Source organism: Melopsittacus undulatus, chromosome Z, assembly GCF_012275295.1.
Source record: "Melopsittacus undulatus isolate bMelUnd1 chromosome Z, bMelUnd1.mat.Z, whole genome shotgun sequence".
In the NCBI taxonomy this organism is placed as follows: Eukaryota; Metazoa; Chordata; class Aves; order Psittaciformes; family Psittaculidae; genus Melopsittacus; species Melopsittacus undulatus.
In genome coordinates this window covers 18,168,867-18,194,475 of record NC_047557.1, presented here as the reverse complement: position 1 = coordinate 18,194,475, position 25,609 = coordinate 18,168,867, and the positions used below count along the sequence as shown (strand labels likewise).

The 25,609-nt window shown below is 37.1% G+C and overlaps 1 protein-coding gene across 2 annotated transcripts in view; it reads right to left on the bottom strand.

Annotated features, from left to right (window-relative positions):
• Positions 1-12,230: 12,230 nt before the first annotated feature.
• Positions 12,231-25,609, bottom strand: part of NDUFS4 (NADH:ubiquinone oxidoreductase subunit S4) — a 47,361-nt gene continuing 33,982 nt past the window's right edge. For both annotated transcript variants that reach the window (XM_005151954.2, XM_031051623.1), the window contains exons 3-5: positions 20,739-20,911; positions 16,756-16,829; positions 12,231-12,439 (exon numbers count right to left, since the gene is read on the bottom strand). In XM_005151954.2, the coding sequence (XP_005152011.1) occupies positions 12,336-12,439; positions 16,756-16,829; positions 20,739-20,911 (351 nt within the window). In that variant the 3' untranslated portion in view covers positions 12,231-12,335. The remainder of the gene's footprint in view (positions 12,440-16,755; positions 16,830-20,738; positions 20,912-25,609) is intronic.

Sequence of the window (25,609 nt, the reverse complement as noted above, 5' to 3'; positions counted from 1 at the left end):
GATTAAAGGAAGAGTTCGATGTACTTAGTTCAGTAATCAAAGGCTAAAAAGGAATCTGATTAGATATTCTAATTCAGAAAGCATTTACCAGAGAGAGAATATTGGATAAATAAGAGGAAATGTGTATGAGCTGGTTATAAATAAAGCTAGTCTGGAAATAAGAATAGAAACTTAGTATTTCAGAGATGAGCTGGTCTTTGAAGTGTAAAAAGGACTACAACAAATACAATGTTTCATGCTAGCAACTATCAAGTGTGTAAGCAGGATTTGATGACAGGATAGAAGTGATCCTGCTGTTGAAAATTAAAAGTTGTGATTTGTATCTTTGAGTGGTTAACTTGTGTCTGTAACAGAGGCTTGAAAGGAGACTGCATTTTCATACATCTTTTCTGCACCATATTTTAAATACTTTAATCCTGCCAGCTGTTTACCTGCAGGGGCCACAGAGATTTACATTTGCCCTCAGTGCATAATTTGGCTTTTGGGGAATGAAGGTAGGCAGGGTTACTTTCTTTTGAAGCATCAGACAATGGCCACAGAAAATGATGGGATATTGGGGCAGAATTTGCTGCTACTTTCGTGATATTGGAAAAAAAATCTTTCCTGCCTCTGCTCAATTTTTTAGGAAGAACCTGATTGTCAGGTATGGAGTAATGTGGGTTCCTCTAGCCAGATACAGTGTGTTGACAGGGTCTGTTAACAGTCTTTGCTTTACAAATGCCCTGCTATTTAAGACCATGGTTGGCACATGGGTGACATGTTTAATTTTTCCTGTTTTACTCTCCATATTATCCTCTGTGATGATTTTTTTGGCTTTATGCTGAATGTTTTGGGTTAGTTACAGTGACAGAAACTTTTATACAGGGTTTTGAGGTTTCATGGGTAAGTGCATGGTTCTGTTCTTAGGCCATTCTAAGCAGGTATTTTGGCAGAGAGCTGCAGAGTATCATGGCTGGCTGTGATGGATTCCAGGTCCCTCCAAAGACCTATGCTTCTTAGTATTTAAGTTCACAAAATAGTTCTTGAATCTCTGTGACTGTGACTAGTTAAAATACACTTTATGCCCTAGAGAACATAGGGAATTGTTCCATATGTTCTATACCTGACCATACTGACAACATGCAGTTTACAGTGTAGACATGAATTAATTTTATTTATTTATTTATTTATTTTACATAGACACTCCTATGCTTTTGTGGCAAAACCTCTTAGCCTCTGTTTCACTTGTTCATCAGTTACAAGAGTGTCACTTTCCACCATAACTCTATTGTATAGTCATGTTGGCAACATAGCAGGGTCTTTGGATAATGATGGAGTCAGAGCCTTCTATGCCAGATGGCATAAAAACCAGCTCTGCAACTTACCTATTGTTATTTTTTTGCACCATTCCAATCTTTAATATGGACAGACTAAAAATTGGACAACCTACAAAGTAGGGTTGTCACAGCTTTGTGAAATATCACTCACCATGTCCTGTCCTCAGCCGTGACATTAGGAGACAATAGGCCACTTTGTTAACTGAGTCCAGATGTAAGAAGTCAACCTCTAGTTCTACAAGTAAATGTATGATTAGTGAGGGTTTTTTTTTGGAGGAAGGACAGCTCTTTCTGGGGGTTCATCTGCACCTTGACGGTGCTATTCTGCACACAGCAACAGGAAACCCAGTTCCTCCCAGAACATAGGAAATTCTGGTCAGGGCTAAAAGTGCTTTTCCAGTATTATGGATTCTTTGTTAAACCTACATACTGACAAGAAAGAAAGGCTCAGTACTGGAAAACTACCATGAAGCACCCTGCTGCAGCTAATATGATAGCTATTACCTGAGCAGGATTGTGAAGATCTCTTAAAAGAGAAAAACATTTATGTATCCTTATTTGTTACTGAGTGAGTAGCATCTATTTGGAATTACAGCTCAGCTGTGGATAAAATGGGATGGGATGTAGAGAACACCCAGTGCTGGTTAACAGTATGCAGACATCAAACCAGTTGGATGCCCTGAGGGAAACATTTGAACATAAGCTTATTTGATTAAGCAGCATTTCAATCTTTATTTAGCTAGATGGTAAGCATCTCTGGCTGTCACTGGATTAGCATTTGCAAGGTACCGGCAGTGAAATACGTAAACAGTTACTCAAAGGAGACCAAACTGTTGCTGTTTTATAAAATCTGCTTGTGCTCTTAGACGGTCTTTAGTGGAGTCCCAGATATTTCCTTCATTTATAAATCTGTTAGAAGCTTTATAACAGTGGAGGACTGAATACATGTATACAATACAATGAGCAGTTAATTTGTGGAAATATTCAAAGGAGAGAGAAAAGCTATCACATATTTTACTCTTGGACATGACTTCAGTGGCAGGAGGTAATTGCTCAGTGTCTGAAGATTAAAGTACCGCTTTATCAAAATAAGCATACAACCCAGACTTGTCCCGCAGGGAGCAGTGTTTCATAAATGCATAAACAGGTGGCACAGTGCATACTCCAAAGATGGGAATATTTCCAAGAGAAGTTGCAGAAGCCTTTATGGAGTAAATCTTTATCTGATTGGGGAGAAGATTCTCATTTAGCTATCTGTTAACATAAGAGTATTTGAGTTAGCAATCCATATGGATCCGTTTGAGGAGAAAATCTGCAGCACTGCTTGCAAAATGTTTCTTTCTTTTACTCATTCAACAAAGCCAGTCACCTCAGTCAGGTTGTGAGTGTTTTGGTAAGATGTAAGTCATCAAGAAGTGTTCTAACATTTACAGTACATGACGACTTATTTTAACAGTAATTAAGTTATTGACATAGAAAGCTACAACTGCTTTAAGGAGAGTTTCTTCTTCGGGATTAAGGCAAGGGGCACTTTTATTTGCTCTTCAGAAGCAGAACTAAAATGCTCATAAATGGTTCTATATAAACACAATGATTATTTAAACAAACTAGTCCCCCTTCATTTCACCTATGATGGAGGACTGCAAAGTACCCACACAGCAATCTTTTTGAGACTATAAGAAGATGGATGGACTTCTGCAAGGTTAAGTGCAAAGAAACTCTGATACTTGATCAGACTCCCCAGCTCTCAGGGAAATAGGAGGAGAGCTTATTTGGATGAACATAAGATTGCAATTTTTTTTTATCAGCATCACTGCAGGTGAAGGTTGTGAGAACAGCCTTATATATACTGTAACTGGATCCTTCCACCAGACATGCTAGAATGTTTTAGTCTCTGAACCAGGATGCCAGGCCAGAAATTCTTGTGTGCAACCAAGGGAAAATCTGGCTTCAGGAGAACTGGAAGTGCCCAGTGGTACTTGGCTAAGTATTCTCAGATTCAGACTTATCACTACTCAGGGACTTCTCTAAAATTGAAGTGAGTTTTACCAATTCCTGTTGATGCTCTGAAATCCAAAGTTTGCAAATTCTATTCTGCAAGATGGCATTAGAAATGGTATTTCTTTTTCATTCTAAGCCAGAATTTGGCAGAGATTTGAGAGGCAGCATATTCTGTCTGTGATCTGGCAAAGAAGATACTCTAAATTAACTAGAAGTGGGTGGGGAACTATTATCCCTGAGGACCTTGCCTGGAAATAAAACCTGGAGCTTTTGAAGTTCCTAGCAAAGAAAAATAGAAAAGAGCAATAGGGAAATAAACTAGAGCAAATAATAGTCACAACAGCTACCTAGGAGACAAGACCCAGACTGAAGTTCTGGTTCCATATCAGACTCTAGGGCTTGGGTCATTCATATATGAGACGGGCACCCTAACAGTGCTTGCTGTTAGTTCTTGCTTCATTCATTTCTCTGGAGCAGTCCTATTTTGTGTAGATAACAAGGAGAGGAAGTCCTCAGACTAACAGGGGTTTCACCCAGGATGGACCAGCAGCAGGTGCCCGTCCCTTGACTGTGCCTTCCCAAGCACAGGACTTTCCTGCTATTGGCTACTCTTATGCAAATTCAGTGGTTTGGATCTAAAGTTATGTCTGGCTGCAAAATATTTCAAAACTAATGTTTACTTAAGCCGGAACTTCCCCACAAATCACGATGATTTCAACAACTCAACATTTCCCAATATTACTTGGTTTTTTTTACTGACCATTTCCAAGCTACCAAGGTTCAGAGAACTTTTTATGTCGCTGACAACTCAAAGAGCAGGACTCTAATAGGTTAAAAAAAATTCAAAAATAAGGCTAAAAATAAAGCCTTTTTGAGCTAGCCTAGTACTAGATTAATGATATGCCACAGATAAAAGAGTTAAGCACCTAGACACGACTATAGCAATTCTAATCACAGATGAGACAGTTGGCTACAGTGCCATTTTATGCCCTCAGGAGGTGGTGGAGGTCATTTAAGTGCACAGATGTGGGATGCTAAGACTACTGGCCAAAAAAGAAATTCCAAACTCCAGAAAACGTAACACCAGGATGGAGCACACATAACCACATCACTCAAAGACTGACTGTGGATCTTTAAGGCAATGCCTATGGAAAAGAATAAAAGGCCCAACAGGCGCCAGTAAGAACTGGATTTTTGTTTCTGTGACACCATTTGTTTTCTATTATGGATATTTGCGTCTTAGGTTAACATTCCTCTGAGATAAGACCTCATACCTGATAACATTCATCCCCAGGCCAGGCCATGGATCTATGTCCCTGGCACCATACAACTATTTCTGTCTGGAATCCAAAATACTCCCAAGAACCACATCACTTTATGTTTAAGTTGGTTTTTTTGTATAGAGACCTGGTCAGAAAACTTGTCCGGGAAGAGAAAAATGAATCATGCTCCTGGAAAGACACTCTGAGCACGTATGAAAGACCATATGGTAATGATCAAAGTTGAGGAAAAACAAAAAGCTGCCTTCCACCTGCAAAACAGAATTGTCTGAAGATAGCGAAATGGGAATGCTTTGAAGATAAGCCATCATGTAGTGTGGGAAAAGGAGGCAAGAAGTGAAACCTGGTATTGAGACAATTTCCTAAGGTGCACTCTGTGATTGGTGGGTGGGGGAGCCAGGTGCTGATTATTTTCTACCCTGTTCTAACATGTAAAAATCAGCAAAAGAAGTGCTAATTGTATTTGCTACCTGCTTTTCCTCATAACCTTCCTTCCAGTGGATAGAAAGCAAGGAAGGGAGGAACTGAAAATGATCTCAGCTCTTTCTTTCAAAATATTTCAGGTAGTAAGTTATTTGCTGTTTCTGAAATGGGATTCCTGTATTGTCTTCCATGGTCTTCTCCTGGCTCTCTTCAGGAAGATAAAAGCTTAAGTTCAAGCACGGGCTCTGCAATTTCTCGCTCCGCTGCTTCTTAATCGGTCTGAAATCCGAAAGTAGGCACTGATGGAAAGTGAGGATGCTATTTTTGAGGTTACATCAAGAGAAGTGAGTATACCTAACTCTCTCCACTCCTCTATTGCACTCACTGGTAGCATCTATGACTCCTTCAGAAAGCATACTGAATCCTGAGACACAGGCAAGTCTTTGATACTGAACAAACTACTAGTGGGGAGAAAAAAAATAATTAAAAAAAAAGAAGGCATTTCTTAGCCATTCCTTGTAGCCATTGTTTTTAAAGGAGGGAGCAAAAAAACAAAAACCCCTGAAGGAACTTGAGGTAATATGACAAAATAAAATCATACATGTAATTCAATCTTAAACTGTGTAAAACAAGTAGATTCAGATAGAGAGAGATAAATTCAATAGTTTTAACATCCCTCAGTCAGATGATATTCTACTGCTCAGAAATTAAGTATCTACCAGTCATGAAGACTGGTACTGATGACTGAAGTTCAGATGTTTACAGTGGAGATGGCAGTTGCTTAACTAGTCTGTTTATAGTCATATAAGTGGTTACAAGAACATAAAGGTAGTTATGGTGTCTCTGTCTAGCCCAGGTCCTGTTTCTGACAGGGAGTGAATGTAGACAGCTGTCTACCTCTGTAGGGATGCCTGCTGAGTCGTGTACCTTTGAGAATTCTCACAGCCTCTGGCCATTTGTGCTTTAGGGGCTTGTATGCTGGAGGTGGCTTCTAAGTGTTTAATAACCCTTAATGATATTTTTTTTTCCCCCACAGTAACTTGTTTAGTCTCTCTTTTGAAACATGAACATTTAGCATGCATATCACACCTATGCCAATAGACAAAGGTACTTCTATAGCTCAGTGCATCTCACCTCTTCAGACTTCTACACTAGTTAAATGAATCAAAATCCACCATTTATTAAAAAAATCCAGTTTAAGTGTGGATATCCACACTGTGGGCAGGTGAGTAGTGCACACACCTCCCTTTAAAACAGAAAATGTAAGTTGTTGGCATTTGCAGTTTTACACCAAGATACAGTGATGGGCTACAGCAAAGTCATCTCCAATTTGCTATTTTTAAAATTCTGATTATATTCACAGTGGTAGGCTTTGCTTTTTTTACAACCTAGTTATTTTGTAAAGGTATGAAGTATTTTTTCTTAAATAATTTTACTTACATAGTTACATTATACATGCAGCTCATGGAAACTAGTTACTGCCTATTACTAGTTCCTGCTGTTGTTCAGTACTCCTTGTTGAGGTAAATGTACCAAGTTTGCTCCCAAATTATTTTTTATGTTTAGCTGCAAAGCACAGTTGCAAAATAAGGATTGTGAAAGAGGAAATTAAAGAAAACTTGTTCAGTTGAAGTGGCAAAATATTTCATAGTTTCGTTTACAGTATCTCAGTGAAGGGTTTTTTGCATAAATGAGATCTATGTGTGTTCTAGTTACTGGGTATTTTATATATTTGAGGTCTATACTTTGGGACATTAGATGGTAAAGGAATTTTGCTATTGGTACCCCAATAATAAAATTGAAATCCGCCTAGCTAAAGAGAGGGAAATACGCACCACCAGAAAGCTAAAACTTGAATGACCCATGCAATAGATTAATGAGTAGGACAGTCTGCAATATAAAGGGCACTGCAACTGCAGTGTTCCCCAGCCATATGTATCATGAAAAATGTTTTCTCAGGCACTGTGCAGATACCCTAAGTGAAGCAAGGAAAGTGGTAAGGTTAGGGAAAGGGAAAGACAACAAAAATAAATCCCATTTTCTCAGCAGCTTTGTAATTTTGACAAAACACTTATTTGGCAACATCAGATCATATGTCAACCAAAGAGTGAAACATCCAAGAATGGGTCAGAAAAGGCGCTGAAATAAGCAGAGAATTTATTAGTGACTGCTTGTAATATGTGGTATCTTCTGGTTTTAGATCTACAGTATTTCTCAATTTAATGCTGTACTTCCCATAGCTGGTTAAGGCAGAAGGCAGCAATGACAAGCTTGCATTGGATTAGAAAAAAATCATCTCAGTAGATTTGACTACAACTTCGCATATATATTCCTGGAACATACAACCAAGGAACGCTAAAAGACAACTGCTTACTTGACAGACATGCTAAGAATTTTCTTATCTTCTTTACCTAATAACAGAGAAATTTAAATATCTTCCAGTATCTATAGGCACAATACCAGAATAAAGTTTTCTTCACTACTTCTGACTGAGCAATAAAGAATAGTTGTGCTGGGTTTGAGACAGTGTAAACTTAAGTTTTGGGAGTCAAAAAGTTCCTAATGGATTTCAAAATCTGCTATGTGAAAACATACTTGTTTTTTAGTTGCATCCTTTCCAGCATGATCTGCTTACATATGAAAAAAGTGAGTAGCTAGCTATACACTATTCTCTGCATCAGCTGTAATTTTAGAGGGGCTACCATAGTCATCCTTAGTTCCCTCACCTGTTTAGGTGAATTCACCTTTTTGCTCCTCAAACAGAAGATAATTACATCGCAAGCATGCTGTAATGTGGTAAGAGACCTTTCTGAAAGCCCTCTTTAAATCCAAATAATCTATCTGATCACCTTGTTCCCATATTCACCAGCTCCTCTGAAGAACATGAAAGTGAATTACATCTAAACCAGCCAGGTGGATGCACGATTTCTGTATCGTGTCTGCTTACAGCACTATTTATCAAGACCTGTCACCTGTTATTCAGGTAGATAGTTTTAAGCAAGATGTTTAAGCCACAGATAATAGTTGCATAGTTTCAAATCTGAATTCCATCAGCACTCTCACAAGATCACTCTCTGGCATTTGTGTTTATTCTAATCAATTTGTCCAAGAAGGTTTTCATTCACATTTTCTGTGCAGGAAGTGTTCAAGGCTGGCACCTTTACCTTCCCTTGTGATGAATGTGGATGTGAAGAATCACATTTTAAATCCAACTGAAATCCCCGTTTTAATATAATTTCAAAATAATTTGTTTTTTTCTATTAAGTTGCTGTGGACATAGCTATTTGAGTAGTCCTGTGCTGTTCGTGATATACTCCAGCATTAATGAAGTACCGATTAAAAAGAAATCCTTTTCAGAATGCAGCAATAAGAACAAGGACTTATGAAGACATACCATAACTCACTATGCATCTGTCTAAAGTTATCTTTTTAGGTTACTGCAGGTTTCTTTGCATTTTTTCTTTTTGAAATAACAAAGCATGTTGGTATGCTGAGTAACCAAACATAAGGTCAGATAACTGTATCTCTGGCAAAACCAAACTTCATGAGTCCCTGGTGTGAAATTAGAGACAAAAGCTAAAATTAGTCCAAATTAGCTTCTCCTATTCTACCATATGACAAAACTTTGCAGATAAGGGTAATTAAATTTTCCATTTCATACTATGACTTAATAGTCTGATTTGTTTTAAATTATCCATCAAACTGTTCAGTTAAGGAATACACTGCTAGAAATCTGAAACCGTGCTTTTAGTTTCCTGACAGTCCCTAGGTTCCATTACAACATCATGATCTTGAGAGTTGTGGGGCCTTTGTTGTAATAAAAAAATTTGTTCATTGGACTTACGAATGCTACCAAACTTCAAAATAACTTCATATCCTGCAAATGTCATTTTATCACAACAGAACTATGCAAAATATATCAAAGTATTTGCAGGCACACACCCATATTTTTAGGGAGTCTTACACGGCAAAGTAGGTTATTATCTGTACTCAGAAACAGAATGGGGATCATTAACTTCCATCATTTCTATTTGGCTTACATAAAAGAAAACACAAAGATTAGAACCATTCTGACCATTCAGAAGACAACTAAACAGGGTTGATTTGGAGTTTGTTTTTCAATGGCTCATCACACAGTTATTTAAAAAGGTATATATTTAACAGAGCAGAATTCATTGCAAGCAACTTGGAAAAAAAGTGATAGGATGAAATGCAAATAATAGATAAAATTTTTAAAAGGAGTTTATTATTAAAGTCAAACTTTCACCAAAATATTTCTGGTGCTGCAGTGGTAATCCTTTCAAAATTCATATATGAAAATCCTTATGTGGTCATCTAACATACTGTATAGAGCTGATGCAAGTACAAGTAGCAGCATATGGGAGGAAAAAGACGATAATGATGCTTCTTTCTTGAAATAAAGAACTTTCACCAGACTTGACCTGAGTAATCCAAATCTCTGAGACACCTATGACAGGTAAGAACCCTTTTTCAGAAAGCTGGTGATGCCATGGACTAATTTGCTAGAACTGGGAAATGACTGTCCAGTAGCAGAGTTGTGCCTTCAGAACTTCACACAGTATTTCTACATGAGACCAACTATAAACCACTTTGGATCAACCTGTTAATTTTTTGTGTAAGACTTCCCACAATAAGGAAGCTAAAAATATGTAAAGAAGACCTCTTAAATGTACGTAGCTCAATGGAAGATTGTGAATGTAATATCTATGTAAGGCTCCTCTGCAGTGCTGGCATGAAATTGTCTTTAGCTCTTTAATATTCTTTTGGTTCCTACTGCCACATAAGGTGGTAGTATACTTCAGATGCATGCAAATCTCACTGCGTAAAGATCATGTTCTATTTGTTTGAGAGCTTTAAACTTTTTCTTTCCCCAGCACTGATTTTGATACTTTCAGAGGTTTGAAAACTTCCCGCCATGAAAAGTTTCAATTAGTTGCATGCAGCACGGCTACATCTACCACCACATCTAATCTAATTTGGCATTTGTATTAGCCTTCAGTCCTCAGAATCTTTTTATATTTCTATTTTCAGATCAACAGTTGAGAATACTATAAAGACAAATTACACTAGTTTACCTGTACTGCTTTTTGTGTTGACATGCTATAGATTTGGAAGCAATTTTGCCTGTCGTAACACATTGCAGAATAGACAGAAGCTGGAGTTCACCAATGAATCATTCACTGTACAATTTCAGTTCCAGCCTAGTGCTGTAGTATTCTGGTAAGTTAATGGCAGGGTAATGAAGTTTAGTAGATTTTTTGCCTATAAAATATATTAATAGTAGTCCTCTGCAAGCTCTTGCACTCCACTTCTAGGGTTCGAAGACAATAGTGATGACAATCAATACTCTTCCACTGTCAGCATGCTCATTCTTAAGAAGCCATCCAACAGGTGAAAAAATCCAAGTTCTAGGAAAATTATAGGGAAAATAGAAAGTCTGCATTCAAACACAGCTTCAAGGTGGGCTGCACAGTGCAGAACCACAATGAACATATGCATTTTAAAGAAAGGGAAAAGAAGCTTTCTTCCTCAGAGAGGGGATTTACAGAATTCTCCTTTGAATATTCTCATTACCTTAATAGTAGAAAAAAAAAAAGAAACTGCACTCTGGGACTGATTCTAGTTCAAAGAAGTATAGATTAACATACAGCAATTTCATATAGTTGGTGACCAATGATAATGATAATAGGCATCAATTTCCCTGGATTACGTAAGTTCAAAAACCAAGCTGTGCATCTGTTGCATTAGATATCCAAGCACTTTTAAATTTTAATATTGACAATCTTACAAAGCTTGAAGACCCTTAAATTAAGTTCTTGTACTTGCAAAAGAAACCAATGAATGGCTTTTCTTATTACTGTCTCCTTTATAAGATCAGAATATTAAGCCCAGCTGGAATACAAAGACGTAGCAGATTCTGGATTGTTACAATTCCAGTTTGGTCACTTTGGCATTCTTGGAGGACTTTAGGCTTCACTGCACAATGCAGCATTCAAAACCCAATAGGAAGATGAAATGGAATAACAGTTCTTGTCTGTTATACAAAAATAGTGACATCAGCCAACTGGCTGATTACACTGAAAATGGGTCAAAACCAATGATTTCAACAAATGTGAGCCAGCATATAGGGCAGCTATATATATGTATGAAACAAGAGTATAATAAAATCTGGGCAACACAATGTAGTTTTATGCTTTCTTTCAGCTAGAATTAGTGCACAGCACTTACACTATTCTTTAGATCTATGTAGAGAGAGCTACTTTTGTAGCTGCTTCTTTTGTGACCGCTGGGATAAAACTCTTGGTTGCATACAGAAAAGATGTATCCTCCCTTAGTTTGTAATAGATTTCACTGATCACGTGTCAATACCTTTGTATGTTAAGTTAAAGCGAAAGTGAATAAATTAAAAGCCATAGATATGTGACCAAGAATTCCAAACATGATATTTTGCACGATTTGCAAATCATTGAGTGTAGACTACTAACAGTTTAGGCTATATATTTGATGTAAAGGCTGAAATGCTATCACCACATCTCATTAGGCAATAGGAAACTTCAATGCAGATAAACATGTAACTAGCATTAAAAAAACAGAACTACAATTATTTAATTAGTACATGCTGATGCTGTGTGAGGCACCCGACACTTCTGACTTCATCTGTGAATATTTAACTGAGTTTCACTTACGAAGAACATCACAGAGAAAACACTGCAATCTAAATATTTTGGACTAAATCTCACCCATATCCAACACAAACCCCAGTGTTCCCTACTCCAGTCACAGATGCTTCCGGAATATTAATCTGGGCAGAGAGAAAGTTATAAAATATACACTTTTACATAACAGTACAAGTTATACTGAAATGTAAGTTTTATGTATCATACTTTGTTCTTAAACTGACAAACACCTCTTGTATAAAAAAAAAAACAACAACCTAGCTTCTATTGAAAGAATTCGGATATGCAAGGCTGGTAAGTTTAAACAAGACAGTGAATATAAAATTATCATCAAAGATCAACCATGATCTTTAAAGTTGCAGCCGATTTTAAACATTCCTTTTGCTAGATTCCTCATACAGCAATTTTTTAGAAGTATGAACACTCCAAATCTCCTCTATTTATAGGGAAGTTTGTAACAGGTTCAATTGGAGACATCAAAAACATTTTAAATAGACATCACAACATGCATCTGTAGTTTAAAGGTCAAATTTATTAGGAGATTAAGAGATGTGTTATACATGGACTATAAATATAGCACAGCTGACTTGATTCACAGTCAGACAGACAATGCCAACCTATTTTGTAGACACCCTTGTTCTTTTGTTCCAAGAAAAGTTTGCACCATAAGACTTGGATTTAGGTTTTGGAATCTTCTTCTCTTCAACGTCATAGCTCCAGCCTGGAGGTTACAAGGGAAATGGTGAGGAGAGACAAGAAACAAAGAGAATTCTGAATACTTTTAGCATACAATATATAGCAAATACAATGTAAACCTTTTAACTAATCTTTTTCTCCACGTTGGTATTCACTAGTTTATTTCTTTCTAGCTGGCAGCAGAGAATACTGAAATGCCATAGGTGTGACATATGCCCGTTCTCTCAGTTGATAAGAGTTCACCATACTATGTATCTCCATGTTCTTCACACCCGCAAAAAACTTGACAGTCATCAGTGAAAATCTCAGGAGGGAACACTGACTGTCCTGCCAGCTCATGGTTCCACAAGTCCATAGCATCATGGAAGCACTAAGGGTCTGTGTATGTTTGGACAGGAAATGAAAATAAAGGAAGCATAGAAAGAAATAGAATCACAGAATGGTTTGGGTTGGAATGAACCTTAAGATCATTTAGTTTCAACCTCCAGCCATTGGCAGGGATGCCTCACACTAGACAACAATATTGCCTAAGGCTCTCTCCAACCTGCCCTTGAACACTGCCAGGGATGGAGCATTTACCACTTCTTTGGGTAACATGTGCCAGCACCTTACCACCCTCACCATAAGGCTGGGAGAGAATGGAGACCTTGGAAAGCTAGAGAAAATATAAGGGTGGGAGGACCAAAGAAAGGAAAAGCAAAGAAAAAACTTCAGCATTAGAAAGGAGTTTAATACTTAACATTTTTTAAAGAACATTCAAGATTAGGAGTAAAAGGAAAGAGAATGAAGTGATAGAAGACAAGTAAATTACGTGATAGTTAAGCAAGAGAAATGCTAAAAAATGTCAGAAAGGAGGAGGTGGAGACATTAGTGTTTATGTAAATCAAAATGCAAATTGGTTGCAGCCTCCAGGTGCCTGGAAAGGTGCCAGGGCAGCACTCAGTATTCCAAAGTTTGGTCTCTTTAGCTGCAACATTTCACTCTAAGTTGAGATACTTCAGTTGAAGTTAGAAGTGGTTAAGTATGCAGTTTTAACTGGTACTGATAAGATGGTACTTTTCTCCTTTAGTTCTAAAACAAAAGCTTAAAAAGTCCTAAAAGGTTTAACATATATCTAAATTTTTACATTTAAAATGTTCACATACTTAAGATACAGCTACACTTCAAAACATGTTTTGCAACATACACAATTTTGTGTACTCGCATGTCACACAAAAATCACCATGTTTATTAGGCTAAACCAACATTAATTTACAAGTTAACTATTGTCCATAAAAGTACTGGAACGGAGGTTTTACAAACATATTCTTTCCATCTGTAAGAGCATTGGCTTTTGCCTCCCGTCCTGATTAAAAATGTAAGCTTGAGTAAACAGCCAGAACTAGATCCTGGGACAGACTTTGGTATTGCAACATTCAATATTGTAACACCTAACATCGAGGCATTTGGCTGCTGGAATGTAATCTACAGCATCAGGTTATTGCTTCATCTTTTTATATACTAGATCAAGAGGAGCTGAGTGTCTCCAAAAGAGATTTGTAACTGCCAGCACAATGACTGGGGCTGCAATACCTATCCAAAATACACAGTAACTTTGGATTGCAAGAGGTCACCATATGGGATAGGTTTCAAACTCTGGAACAGTCTACTTCTGTGAGGCACCTTAGCTTGTTCATGACAGATAGCAGAGGTCACTTTGATAAAAATATGAAAATGGTGAGGGAGGTTCCTCTTGCCAGAACCCTGCCACACAAACCAAGCAATAGAAAGCAGATTTCATCGTCTCTGGAAGAACACCCTCATCACCAGACTGAATGGCAAATATTAAACCTCTCTATCCTTGAATGTTTTTAAAAACTGCCTTAGTGATACCAGACAGCACAAAAAACAATTTAGGTTCACAGGCTAAACTCTTTATTTCACTCAGTTACAGGTGTTTCCTCCTTGCCTCGACTTCAGGCCATCCTCAGCTGGCACATTTTGGACAGAGATCTCTACCCTATTCAGTGATGTTAACCCAACATTCGTAAACACATGGGACAGGCAGAAAGACAGCTTGCCTCAGGTTCCTGAAATACTTAGGCAAGAAAGAATCTTGGGTTTCCCAATCATAGCAGAACCCCTGCAATATCTAGGATTTGCAGAAATTAAATTTTAGGTTCTCAAGGAACTCTGTAATGGAAAACTTACCTGGTTCACAAGGGAAGGGTAGAGAGGTAAATTACATGTGTTCCTAGACTTAAGACATGTTTCAGTAACACCTCAGTTTAGAAGTTCCATTGTAAATGTGTAGCTATGTTTCTCATTCCTCCTTAAAAGCAGAGCTAAATATTGAGAAATTGTATTTTCAGCTACATCTGATACTGAAGCTTTTACTACAGAAAATACTAGGCACATATCACACACATAAAACCAAGCCACCTTAAATAAAATAAGAGTAACAAGCCTTAAGTTCAGTTGGTAGAATTTCTGTCTAGTTTTCCTGCTCAATGGAGATTCATTACTAACTCAGTGAAGCCCTAGACTTTCTACACTGAATAAATTAAGTTATTTTACTTGAATCTTCATGTCAAAGGAAAAAACATAACATGTCCACAGATATGACATAACTAGCTCATTAATATAGTGTTATATACGTGAGGATTCAGTCTTTTTCCCCTTTTAGCCTGAATTTACGAAGAAAAGTAAAGCAACACCAAATTCTTCCAAATTTCATATCTGTTCATAAAACATTACAAAATACTAGTAAAATGGCACATAATTGGTGCAATTTTGATACCAAATATCATATATGCATTAATATCAACACACATATGAAGATCCTATTCGTTTCTAAAACTGAATACTATTTATTTTTCACAAAAATTAAGACTATAAAATTGAAAAAAGATCCACCACTCAAAGGGGAATAGAGGAATTCAATTCTAACCTTTACCAATAAAAGTGTAAATACATTGCACATTAAATGGTTTAGCTTCTTACTTGTGTAAGTTAATGGACTTCCCCTGTTTTTTGGATGTACAACATAAGCCATCTAAGAACTTTACACAATTTGATCTGACCAGGAATCTACTACCAAGCAGCTGAAAGCTGCAGACCACAGGGAAGACTTCTGAAGAAGCTTACATTCCATCTGCATTATTTCTGGCCTTAACTTAGTGAAATTAATCTTTCTCACATCCACAAGCACTAAAAATCAGTCCTAGGCCTTTAAGGAAAATTTAATTGATTAAAAAAACCCCAAAACAAAACCCCAAAAATTAAGAGAAAAATTCATATCATCACATGAAAAGACTGATGAAAATTCAGAAGGCTGAAATTATGGATTACTGTTTGTGGTACTATAATTCTGTGAGAAAATACAAGTCTAAATAACCAAATATGTTTACAGATAGAGTTCTTCTGATACATCATTAGCATTAAAGATATTAAGTAATTATACTGGCTTTTCTACCACCTTTTTCTCAAATATGAACAACCATCAAGTGTTAAGTGTTTAGACTTTAGCAATGTACATGGTGAAAATTACATATAATTTCCTCGACCTACAACTTCTGCAAGGGGGCACTGGAGGAGAAGGTGCTGATCTTCTCTTTCAGTTCAGACTGGCCATTAGGAAAAGGTTCTTCACTGAGAGGGTGGTCAGTCCCTGGAACAGCCTCCCCAGGGAAGCGGTCACAGCACCAACACTATCAGAGTTCAAGTGTCTGGATGATGCTCCTAGTCATACAACTTAGTTTTAGGTAGTCCAGCAAAGAGCAGTGACAGGTGGAATTGATGGTCTTTATGGGTTCCTTCCAACCTGAGATATTCTATGATTCTATGATACATGCAACATGGCCAAAACTGAAGTCCAACATGCTTACTTGGTAGTCACCTGATTTTAGTTCTTTCTGATTACTGCTCATTATTATTCACAAGGGTTCTGACAGTCTTTCCTTAACCAGAATTCAGATGTTCATATTAAGCCTTCAGACAGAAATCCCACTGCCATGTAGCAGGGATGCCTAATATAGGATACTCTTAAAAGTATTGATATTAATTTTTCTCCAAGACCCAAGCAGGCTCAGTTCTCATTCAAATAACAGATACTGGCAAAAGCATCACAATAGTAATGCCAAGAAACTGGGATATTTTTCCAGAAAGTAGAAAGCCTAGGCTCAAAGCCTTTAGCACCACAGGAAATATCCCCCTCACCATTTAGCTTTCCTCCTCCTCAAGTGGAGCTCTAATGGTCCGCCAACATTACGAAATAGAGAGAAGGTGCTTTATTCTTGACTTTCGTTGTTATTAGATCAAGATTGTCTATAGAAAGATGAAACCATCATACCCAATACGTACCATTTTTTTCAGCAAAAGCAATGGCATCTGCTTTAGTAGAGAAAGTAAGAACCATGTTGGATAAAGGATCAGCTCTGTAAGAAATCAAGATGACAAATTTTAAGCACATCTGAAATACAAAATACTTATATCTGTATCTCAAAAGCTAGTCAAACACTCTATTACACCACTTTTTGCAATACACCACCTCACAAGCCATTCAGAATTTTTACTTATTTCCAGGATTAACACACCCTGCAGAGTATTCTTTCAGTCTTTCAGTCTGTTACTCTTCTCCCAGTTCCTTGCTAAAATTAGTATTTTAAGTTTTTTATTAGACAAACATGTCTAACCACGTGCTAAGGTTATAGTAAGTGCTCTGCAATAACCTTTTCATTTTAAAGCTGTCTCCTTTTGGACAACCAGGAGGCTTAAGTTAATGTTGAAGATTTCAAGGAAACCTGGTGTCTGTAGAGCAGCTAGGGGAAGAACAGTCTTAAACAGAAAAGACCAGAATATCAAAGTGATCAGAGCAGTAATTAATCATAGACTGAAAAGTACATAAAAAGCTTCAAGAGTTCAGCTTTGTCTGAGATCACAGATCATTGCAGTACAGCAAGCAGATCGAAGGCCACCACTGAAAGTGAAGCTCAGAAATGAAAACTGCTAGCTAACTAAATACACAGTGGTCAGTTTTAGATGATTAGTTATTCTTCAACTGCATTACTGACAGGAACCACACAGCTTTGCAGGAAAAAAAAAAAAAAAGAAAACCTCAGTTAAAAAACTGAAACTGCCGTTTTGTTGCTATAAAGGCTCACTTTAAGAACAGCGACAAAGGATGAAAAAAAGGTGTTTCTAAAAATGAATCTACAAAATTTCAGAGAAATAAAGATACTGGTTGTAGCAGCACAATGACTAGATAATGCTTCCTTGAGACAACACTGCATAGGAGTCTGGGGGACAACCGGGACAAGAAGACCAAATTGCAACAAACTATTGAAGGAGCTGCCTCTCAACTGTTCTCTCTTTGAAGCTAGAAGGGTAAATGAAAAGAAAAAGCAACCAAAGATACACTGAACTCTCTACAATAAAGGACAAAGCCTGTGACTCGGGAAGGGGGAGGGGAAGGGGGAATCTAGCTTCCAGCAAAGACAACAATGTAATTTTATCTGATGTACACATGGAAAAACGGAGTTTGCTATATATCCAATATATTCCCCAATAAAAAAAAAAAATCCAAAAAAGGATAAAGGCAGAAATTACACTTTCACAAGCTACTAAGATGCCTCTCTTAGAGAAATTTACAGATCTTTCTTATAAAGGCAGTGAGGAGAATCAGAAACAAATAATTACTCCATGATGCAAGCACTGGAGAACCAAGTGAACCAAATATATTGATTGCACTACTGTGACAACTTTTGATTATCATTCTTCTCTTCCATGACTGGGTTTGGAAGAATCTTCTCAACACTACTAAGACAATCATAGAATCATGGAACAGTTAGTATCGGAAAGGACCTTAAGATCATCTCATTCCAACCCCATGGGGCAGGGACACCTCCCAGTAAACGATGTCACCCAAGGCTCTGTCCAACCTGGCCTTGAACACCATGATGGATGGAGCCTTCTCAACTTCCCTGGGTAACCCATTCCAGTGCCTCACCACCCTTACAGTAATGAACTTCTTCCTTATATCCAATCTAAACTCCTCCTGTTTAAGTTTGAACCCGTTACAAAGTTAAGTCTGAAGTGTACTGAGAGATAAATGCCTGTGCAGTACTGCAAGTTTGGCAAAAACTTTCCAGAATAGAGGCAGCTTGGAAATGAGGACTGTGCAAAAGTTATTTGTTCTGTTTTCATCTTTCATCCAATCTAAATGCAACTTTCTTTTTTTTTTATTCTCATAAATGAGCTATCCATGTGTTTAAATTTGTGATAACCTGTGAGCAAACTGGTGCTCAGGATGGCCAGCATGATGTCCCAATAGTGTCAGCAATACCAGTGCTGCAGGATTTCTTATGCATGCTCTAAACTCTTCTCAGTCACTACAAACTCAGATTCCCCATTTTGTTCCTTATGAGATTTTGTACAATGAAAACCATGCATTTCCCCTGTTTCTTTGTTCACAGATTTATAGTAAAAGATGTGCTTAAAAACTATCCACAGGCACTCCTGTAATGAAACTTCCACATTACAAAAAAAAACCAACCAACAAGCCAAACCAAAACCAAATAAACCACAGGTCCATTTCATTTAGATCTTCCACTGAATAATTTTCACTGGGAAAAATACAAGAAACAGCAAATTCAACAACAACAACAAAGCCAACAAGACTCTAAAATGACAGAAATACAGCAAAGACCTACAGGTAAATAAGTATATTGAGTTCAGAGGAAAACAAGTCTAATCCCTAGACTCTCAATGGCTCTAATCCACTAATCCCATTACATTATTCAAAACTAAAAGGGAAAACTTCTAAGTTAGAATTGTTCTTTGCAGAAATTAATACTGAAAAGAAGAAACTCTTCTTAGGTATTTCTGGATGTTGAATGAGAATTTGAAATTACCAGAATGTGCACTAATAGCTTTTGTGAGAATTCCTTAAAAAAATTGAACAAACTAGTTTACAAAACCCTTAACCTAGCAGTGTCAATTTTCAACACAGCACTTGCTTTTGGTCTACCTGGAGCTTGCTTACACAGGAAATATCCTTTTTCCACCCCAAAATAAAAACACATGCAGAGACTGTTATTCAAAACAGCTATTCATTTCTAAATTCCCACAGTAAACTCACTCCAGGACAATTTAACATACAGGTAAGCCCTTAATACCACGATTTATTTTTCTGGATGGTTTATTTAGCACAAATGGTTTTAACTGTTAGAAAGGTTAAAAGCCATTGTTTTGACTGAGATCATGCAAAATCCCACCCAGAAAGTAATTTGTCTGGGGAGGTTAAAGTCAGTTAAAAAGCAAAGTGGGATTAGAAGAAATGTTAAATTCAACCTGGACTAAAGCAGGTGTTACTGGCACCTGCTACACCTGTGATCAATTTCTGCATACGTCAGTGACCAGACACTTGGGGGGCACACAAGACAGGAGGCAAAGGTGTATTGCTGGTCAACAGTCCATCACTTAATTAATCAAGGCCCTGTGAAACAACCTGTTCATTACTTGCTAAATACAGTAGTTGCTTGCAGTAGTTGAGTCCATCCAAGGCATACATGTATAGTCATTGACATCTTATCCTTGGAAGAAGAATTTAAATATGCTTAAGATGAAATGGTGAAAAACTGCAGGATGTACTTAAGATGAGGTCATTGCTATACACAGGCTTAAGATTTCAAAACAGCCATTTTAACAGATTATTTTATTAAAACTAGTATTTTAATTCATATTCAGTACTTTTTCTTATCTAATGATAGTTGAGCTTGGCTTCCCTAGTGCTTTGCAATATCCATACAACTGAGATGTTAGAGGGAGTGAGCCTCCTCAACTTTTATGGGAAACCAAGATAACAGGAAGACATGATTACATGATTTCAGAGTTACTCTGAATTAGTATTTCTGGATACATTTATTTTATAAATAATATTGGGTTTTTTTTAAAAAAAAAGAAAGGTCTAGTAGCTAGCTATTGTTATATTATGCTTAACCAAACTGAAAAGATGCCAACTTTAATCCAAGTAGTATTTACTGCTTAAGGTATGTAATCACCTCCTTTCCCTGATGCTCCCATACAGTAGCATCATCACAAATGTAATCCTTGAAATTTGTGGTTATAAAAATTTTTTTCAAACTCTTCCAGATGTTGCGAGCTAAAATCTACTTTCAAATGAAAGAGATCATTAATCATATGACTAACAAACCCAATGACTTACCGTAAGTACTGTTACAACACGGTAGGTTTATGGTAGAAAGGATATTTCAAACTTAAAATTTGCATGACTAGTTAAGAGCCAAATACAGAGGAAAGTATTTCCAAATTCAGTAACTACTCACGTAGATGCCCAGCCCATTAAAGGGTTCTCCCAGCGCTCCCTGTTATCAAATTCCATCTTCCATTTCTTCGTATTGTTAACACCTGACTGCATTGCATTACGTGCTGGAACAAAAATGTGAACTTTCCTGGTTTTGATGTGCTCATCTGGAACACCAGTTAAAGTAGTGATATCCTGTGAAAAACACAGTGGAACTTGTTAAAAAAGGGTTCACATAAAAGGCTTGTAAATAATATTGCTTATGTATTTTTACATAATTTCATGCTTTATTTTAATTAAGCTACCAAAAAAAAAGTAAAAAAAAACCCGAAAAATACATTACAAGTTCAGTTACATAAAAGTGAAGCTAATGTATGTTGGGGCTCCTATCATCCTGCTTTCCCTGGGTGACATCCCTGCTCATCTCCAGGCTACGCAACTTGCTAGTGCCATGGGACAAACAAGACATTCCCTCCCACCCTCTGACTCCAGCTGCAAAGTCAAGACTGCTCCAGCCTGCATCAGCTAAAGAAAATGTGGCAATGTATAAAACCTTCTTTCTCTCTTAAAGAAAATATTAAGAGCATGAAATATCAACAAATTCCCATTTTTTTACTTTACCATTAGCAACCCAAACTTCATATGCACAGGTCTATTCACAAAACTCTTAGCCAGCTAACTATGTGCTGCAGTGTAAGGGCTCTCACTTGGGCTTAAGTTTGTAGATAATTAAGAGGCACCAACATCCACACTGACATAAGAAACTATGCTTAGCATGAAGAAAGAGGCAATAGGTTATCTTTCATACAATATCCCAATAAGAGTGCAGAGCAGGTGCTAGAAATCAGCTCTCTTATTTCTCTGTTAGTTATTACATAAAATTAACCCCCTTGTGTTTCAAGCTATGCATATCAGCTTTTGAGAGTCAATTCTTCTGATGTTCAAGAGAGGAACATCTGGTACTGGTAACACTCTTCAGTATTTCTGTGAAGGACAAAAGGATTCAGGAGATCTCAAACTTCAAAGAAAAAAAAAAAACCACAAAACCCAAACCAAACCAAAAACCACAGGCATTGTAACATTGTATATATTCAGCAATAGGATGTTCTACCAACATTTGGCTTGTGAGTCCTCAACAAATAAACCTAACAAAGATATAAAACTGAAGGATCACAAAACCAGCCAAAAAATATTAACTCACTTTAACAAAGAATAAGATAGGAAAAAGCCTCACAAGAATTGCCGTGAAAAATTACCCTCAGCAGCATCTGATATAATCAAAGTGAACTTTCTCGCTAAAAACTAAACAGTAATTACATAAAATTAACCTGTCAGTTCACCCTAGGAAAGAGTGAAATCAAACATCAAATCCATCTCTAAGGATGCTAAACTACTCCTGTTCCTTTCACACTTAAAAGGCCAGTGGGAGCTCCTTGGTCTCCCTCCTTGCCTCCCCTCCACTTGATTCCACTCTCCAGGAACAAACAGTAAACTGGTAAAAGTCCAAAAAAAGTGCAGCAAAACTCTGGGCATATTGAATTCATCTCACCAGTACTGCCATGGCTTGAATTAAAAGGCAAACAAGTTTAAATAAAACACTGTGGCTTTACATGTCTGTAGCTACTAACTTTATGGGATTTTGTTTTGTGGCAAACTTAAAAGCTCTTGGTGCTGTCACCAGATCATCTTTTGAAATGAGGCGAGTCTCATTTTTCATTTTACTTCAAAAAATAAGTTTTAGGAGGTCAGTCCCTCAAAACTACACAAGGGAGCAAGTTTAAAGCGTCTGACTTGTATTTGCAATTAGAACAGCAGGGGAAACAAACAAGCATGCAAGCTAATTTTCCAACTTCTGACACTTCTACCCAGACGACCAAAAGAAACTGTCAAAATATCTCAACAGTTCCATTATAAATGCTTTCAGCAGGACCAAGTAATGTTCATTTTTAATATAAGTTTAGCAGTGATATGAAAAAGAACCACTACCAGTCACTGGAATGTTGCAACATGTATGTAAAATACCACCTGCCAGACTGGCATTTCTGAACTGAAGCTCAAATCACAGTGTTAGAAGGCAATAGCTTTAAGTTTTTTTACTTGAATTGTTGAAGTGCTTTGTTTAATGAAAAGATTTTTACCTGCAGTAGTTTGGTGGGGCTTCAATGTTTCAGCTTGCCTGTTAATAGGAATAAGCTACCATATTAGCCTTTATTTCTGTATTTAACAAACATGCTTATTTAGAAAATGCAAGCACATTCACAAAAGATTATTTTTCCCCTCTGAAATAATCTGCTACATGCAAAAATTCTAGGCATGTTATCATCGAATACCTCCAAATATGCAAGCTTCAAAATCGCTCAAAACTATTTTTTATTATTCTGAGTAACTTGTATGGCCATTACAAATTTTATGCCCCAGATTTAGAGGGTTTTTAATTGCTCCGGAATTACCCGGAATTATTAAAAAAAGATACTATGTTAAATATCATTATGGACATACAGAGTCCTCTTTTGAAGTCTCCACATCAGAGAATCATAAAAATACTACACACCAGTACATTCAGAACACAATCTAAAACCCAGCAAATACTGTACTCATGAAGTAACTGTAGTAAAGAAATGCTTAGACTTGTTCATCTGGATGAAAATAAAACCAAAACCACAGACAAACTGTAAGTCCCTTCAATCCCGAGGCCCTCAGTTGGCTCCAAATCAAAGTTACCTCACTAATAATATAGGATTCACCCCATAAAAATCTTTTCAATGTGAAAATTAAAACCTGCCTACTCTCCAAAACTAAAATATCTACATGGTATTGCTAGCTCTTCATACTTAGATTCATTATAGCTAAAGTTTCCATGCCTTCTGGGAATCTAGCAATCATTTATTGATATCTTCCCCATTTTGAGGCTGGCAATTGAACAGACAGTTGTTAGGACAATGAGATTCTGGTTTCTGAAGCCCAAGTTGTCCTGACATAAAATCACTGGTTTTGCCTGCTGTAGACATGTAAGATACTGTAGCATAGCTGAGCTGTTGCCAAAGATATGGAATAAAAAGGCTTGGCATCTATCACATACTTGACACCTAAAGAGCACAGAAGCTCTAAAATTCCTATTCCCTGTAGGCGCACTCTTAGTCTAGACAAACTGATTTCTCACACTTTTAAAATGCATTACAACACTCTATTGTGATCATTTCATCCACACAGCTCCAGCTAGTGACAGAAGAACCTGTCCTTTAAGCGACATTTCAATGGGCTAAAGCTCCCGCTCTAAGATGCCATTAAAACAACATAATACTTGAAAAGAACTATGCTGCACTGGGTTGAACTCTTTACTGGGTCTTCAGTTCTTTGTTCTGAGTTCAAGTTCTCATTGAAACTACCTGTGAACCAACTTTCCAAAACAAAGATGTTTTTGACAGCTAGTTTCACATTACTATCTCTTTTAAGTGTTCCATACTGAATTTTGCAATATTAGCATATTAAAGTATTAGTGAGGTGTTCAGCATTCACAAGTCTAAATAATAAGGTGACATTATAAAAGGCTTGAGATTTGAACTGTATAGGTTTGCTTTACTAAAAATTACCAACCTGCTTCACATTTTTAACACAGCCTATCATCTAAAAGGTGCATTTTAACATTCCATTTTTCTTAATATATAGATGGGAAGATTTAGTAGAAGCGTATTGGTCTTATTTTTATTTTTAATTAAAATATCCATTTTGAAACACTTTGGCTCTTCTTAGAATAAGCTGAGAGGGTCAAACCACTTTTTTTTTTTCTTAAATAGCAAAAATCACATTAAATTGCTTACAAAAGAAGAGGAGGTTTTGTCTTTATTATAACTTACACTATTTAAGAACACCTGTCATACCGGAAAGCCCTGTAAAACTGTTCTGGAAAGAGTAATATGATGTATGTGCTATCCAGCAGGGAAAAAAACTAGTTCACAGAGGCCGTGTCAATGAAAGCATGACTTTTAAAGGAACCAAGACTTTCCTTCTTTTAAGTACTCCTCTAACAGCCTAAATTCCGAACAGGACAAGAAATGGAACTCTGTAATTCAAGGGAAAGGACAAAGTAATGAAAGCATCTCTGAAAACTAGTGTTTTTGAATAGACTGGTCAGGCGTGCATAAAGGAGTCATGTTTCTCCTGTGACATTTCTTTCCATGCATAGACTAAAACTGTATATAACCACTATCAACTATCTACTGTTAAGCACCCCCCCCCCCCTTTTTTTTTAATAAAGGAAACAGGGAACAAGCAATGGGAAGTTGATGTCAAAACACAGAAAAACCTCCCAGCAAGCTTCCAGCAACCACCCAGGATTTAGAGTCTTGCTAGCCGCTCTCTTTTCAATACCAGAATTTCACACATTTCAATGACCATTATGACTTCAAAGAATCAAATTTTCATCATTGTCCGTCATCTGCCGGTTGATTTGTATAAAGGAGTTCTTCTGCATGCACTCCAGACAAAAGACTCCTTACTTTCGTGGCTATATATCAAGTTTAAAAGTTCTGTTTGTGACAGTTGTGTCTGTGGTAAATTAGGGTAACACTGAAGGAGTGCAGCTGCTCTGCAGGAACCTCCTTTTTGGCATCATTTCACTTAAATAAAAACTGAATAATTAGCCTCTGCCTTTATTAAACCGCAAAAATGCCACTGGCCTTAGTAATTACTTCCGGTTGCCCCACCTACTTAACCTCAATAGTTTACACTTGTTAGAAAGGAGGGAAAGCAGTTTTCTCTACTTTATAGGAGTTTACAACAGCTTGCTCTCTTCCCCACCCCCAGCATGTTTTACCAGACTAAGTGCATAAAGTTTTGGTATAAATTCATGTTGCAATACACTTTCTTTAGGAGCTGTTATATCAAAGCACAGAA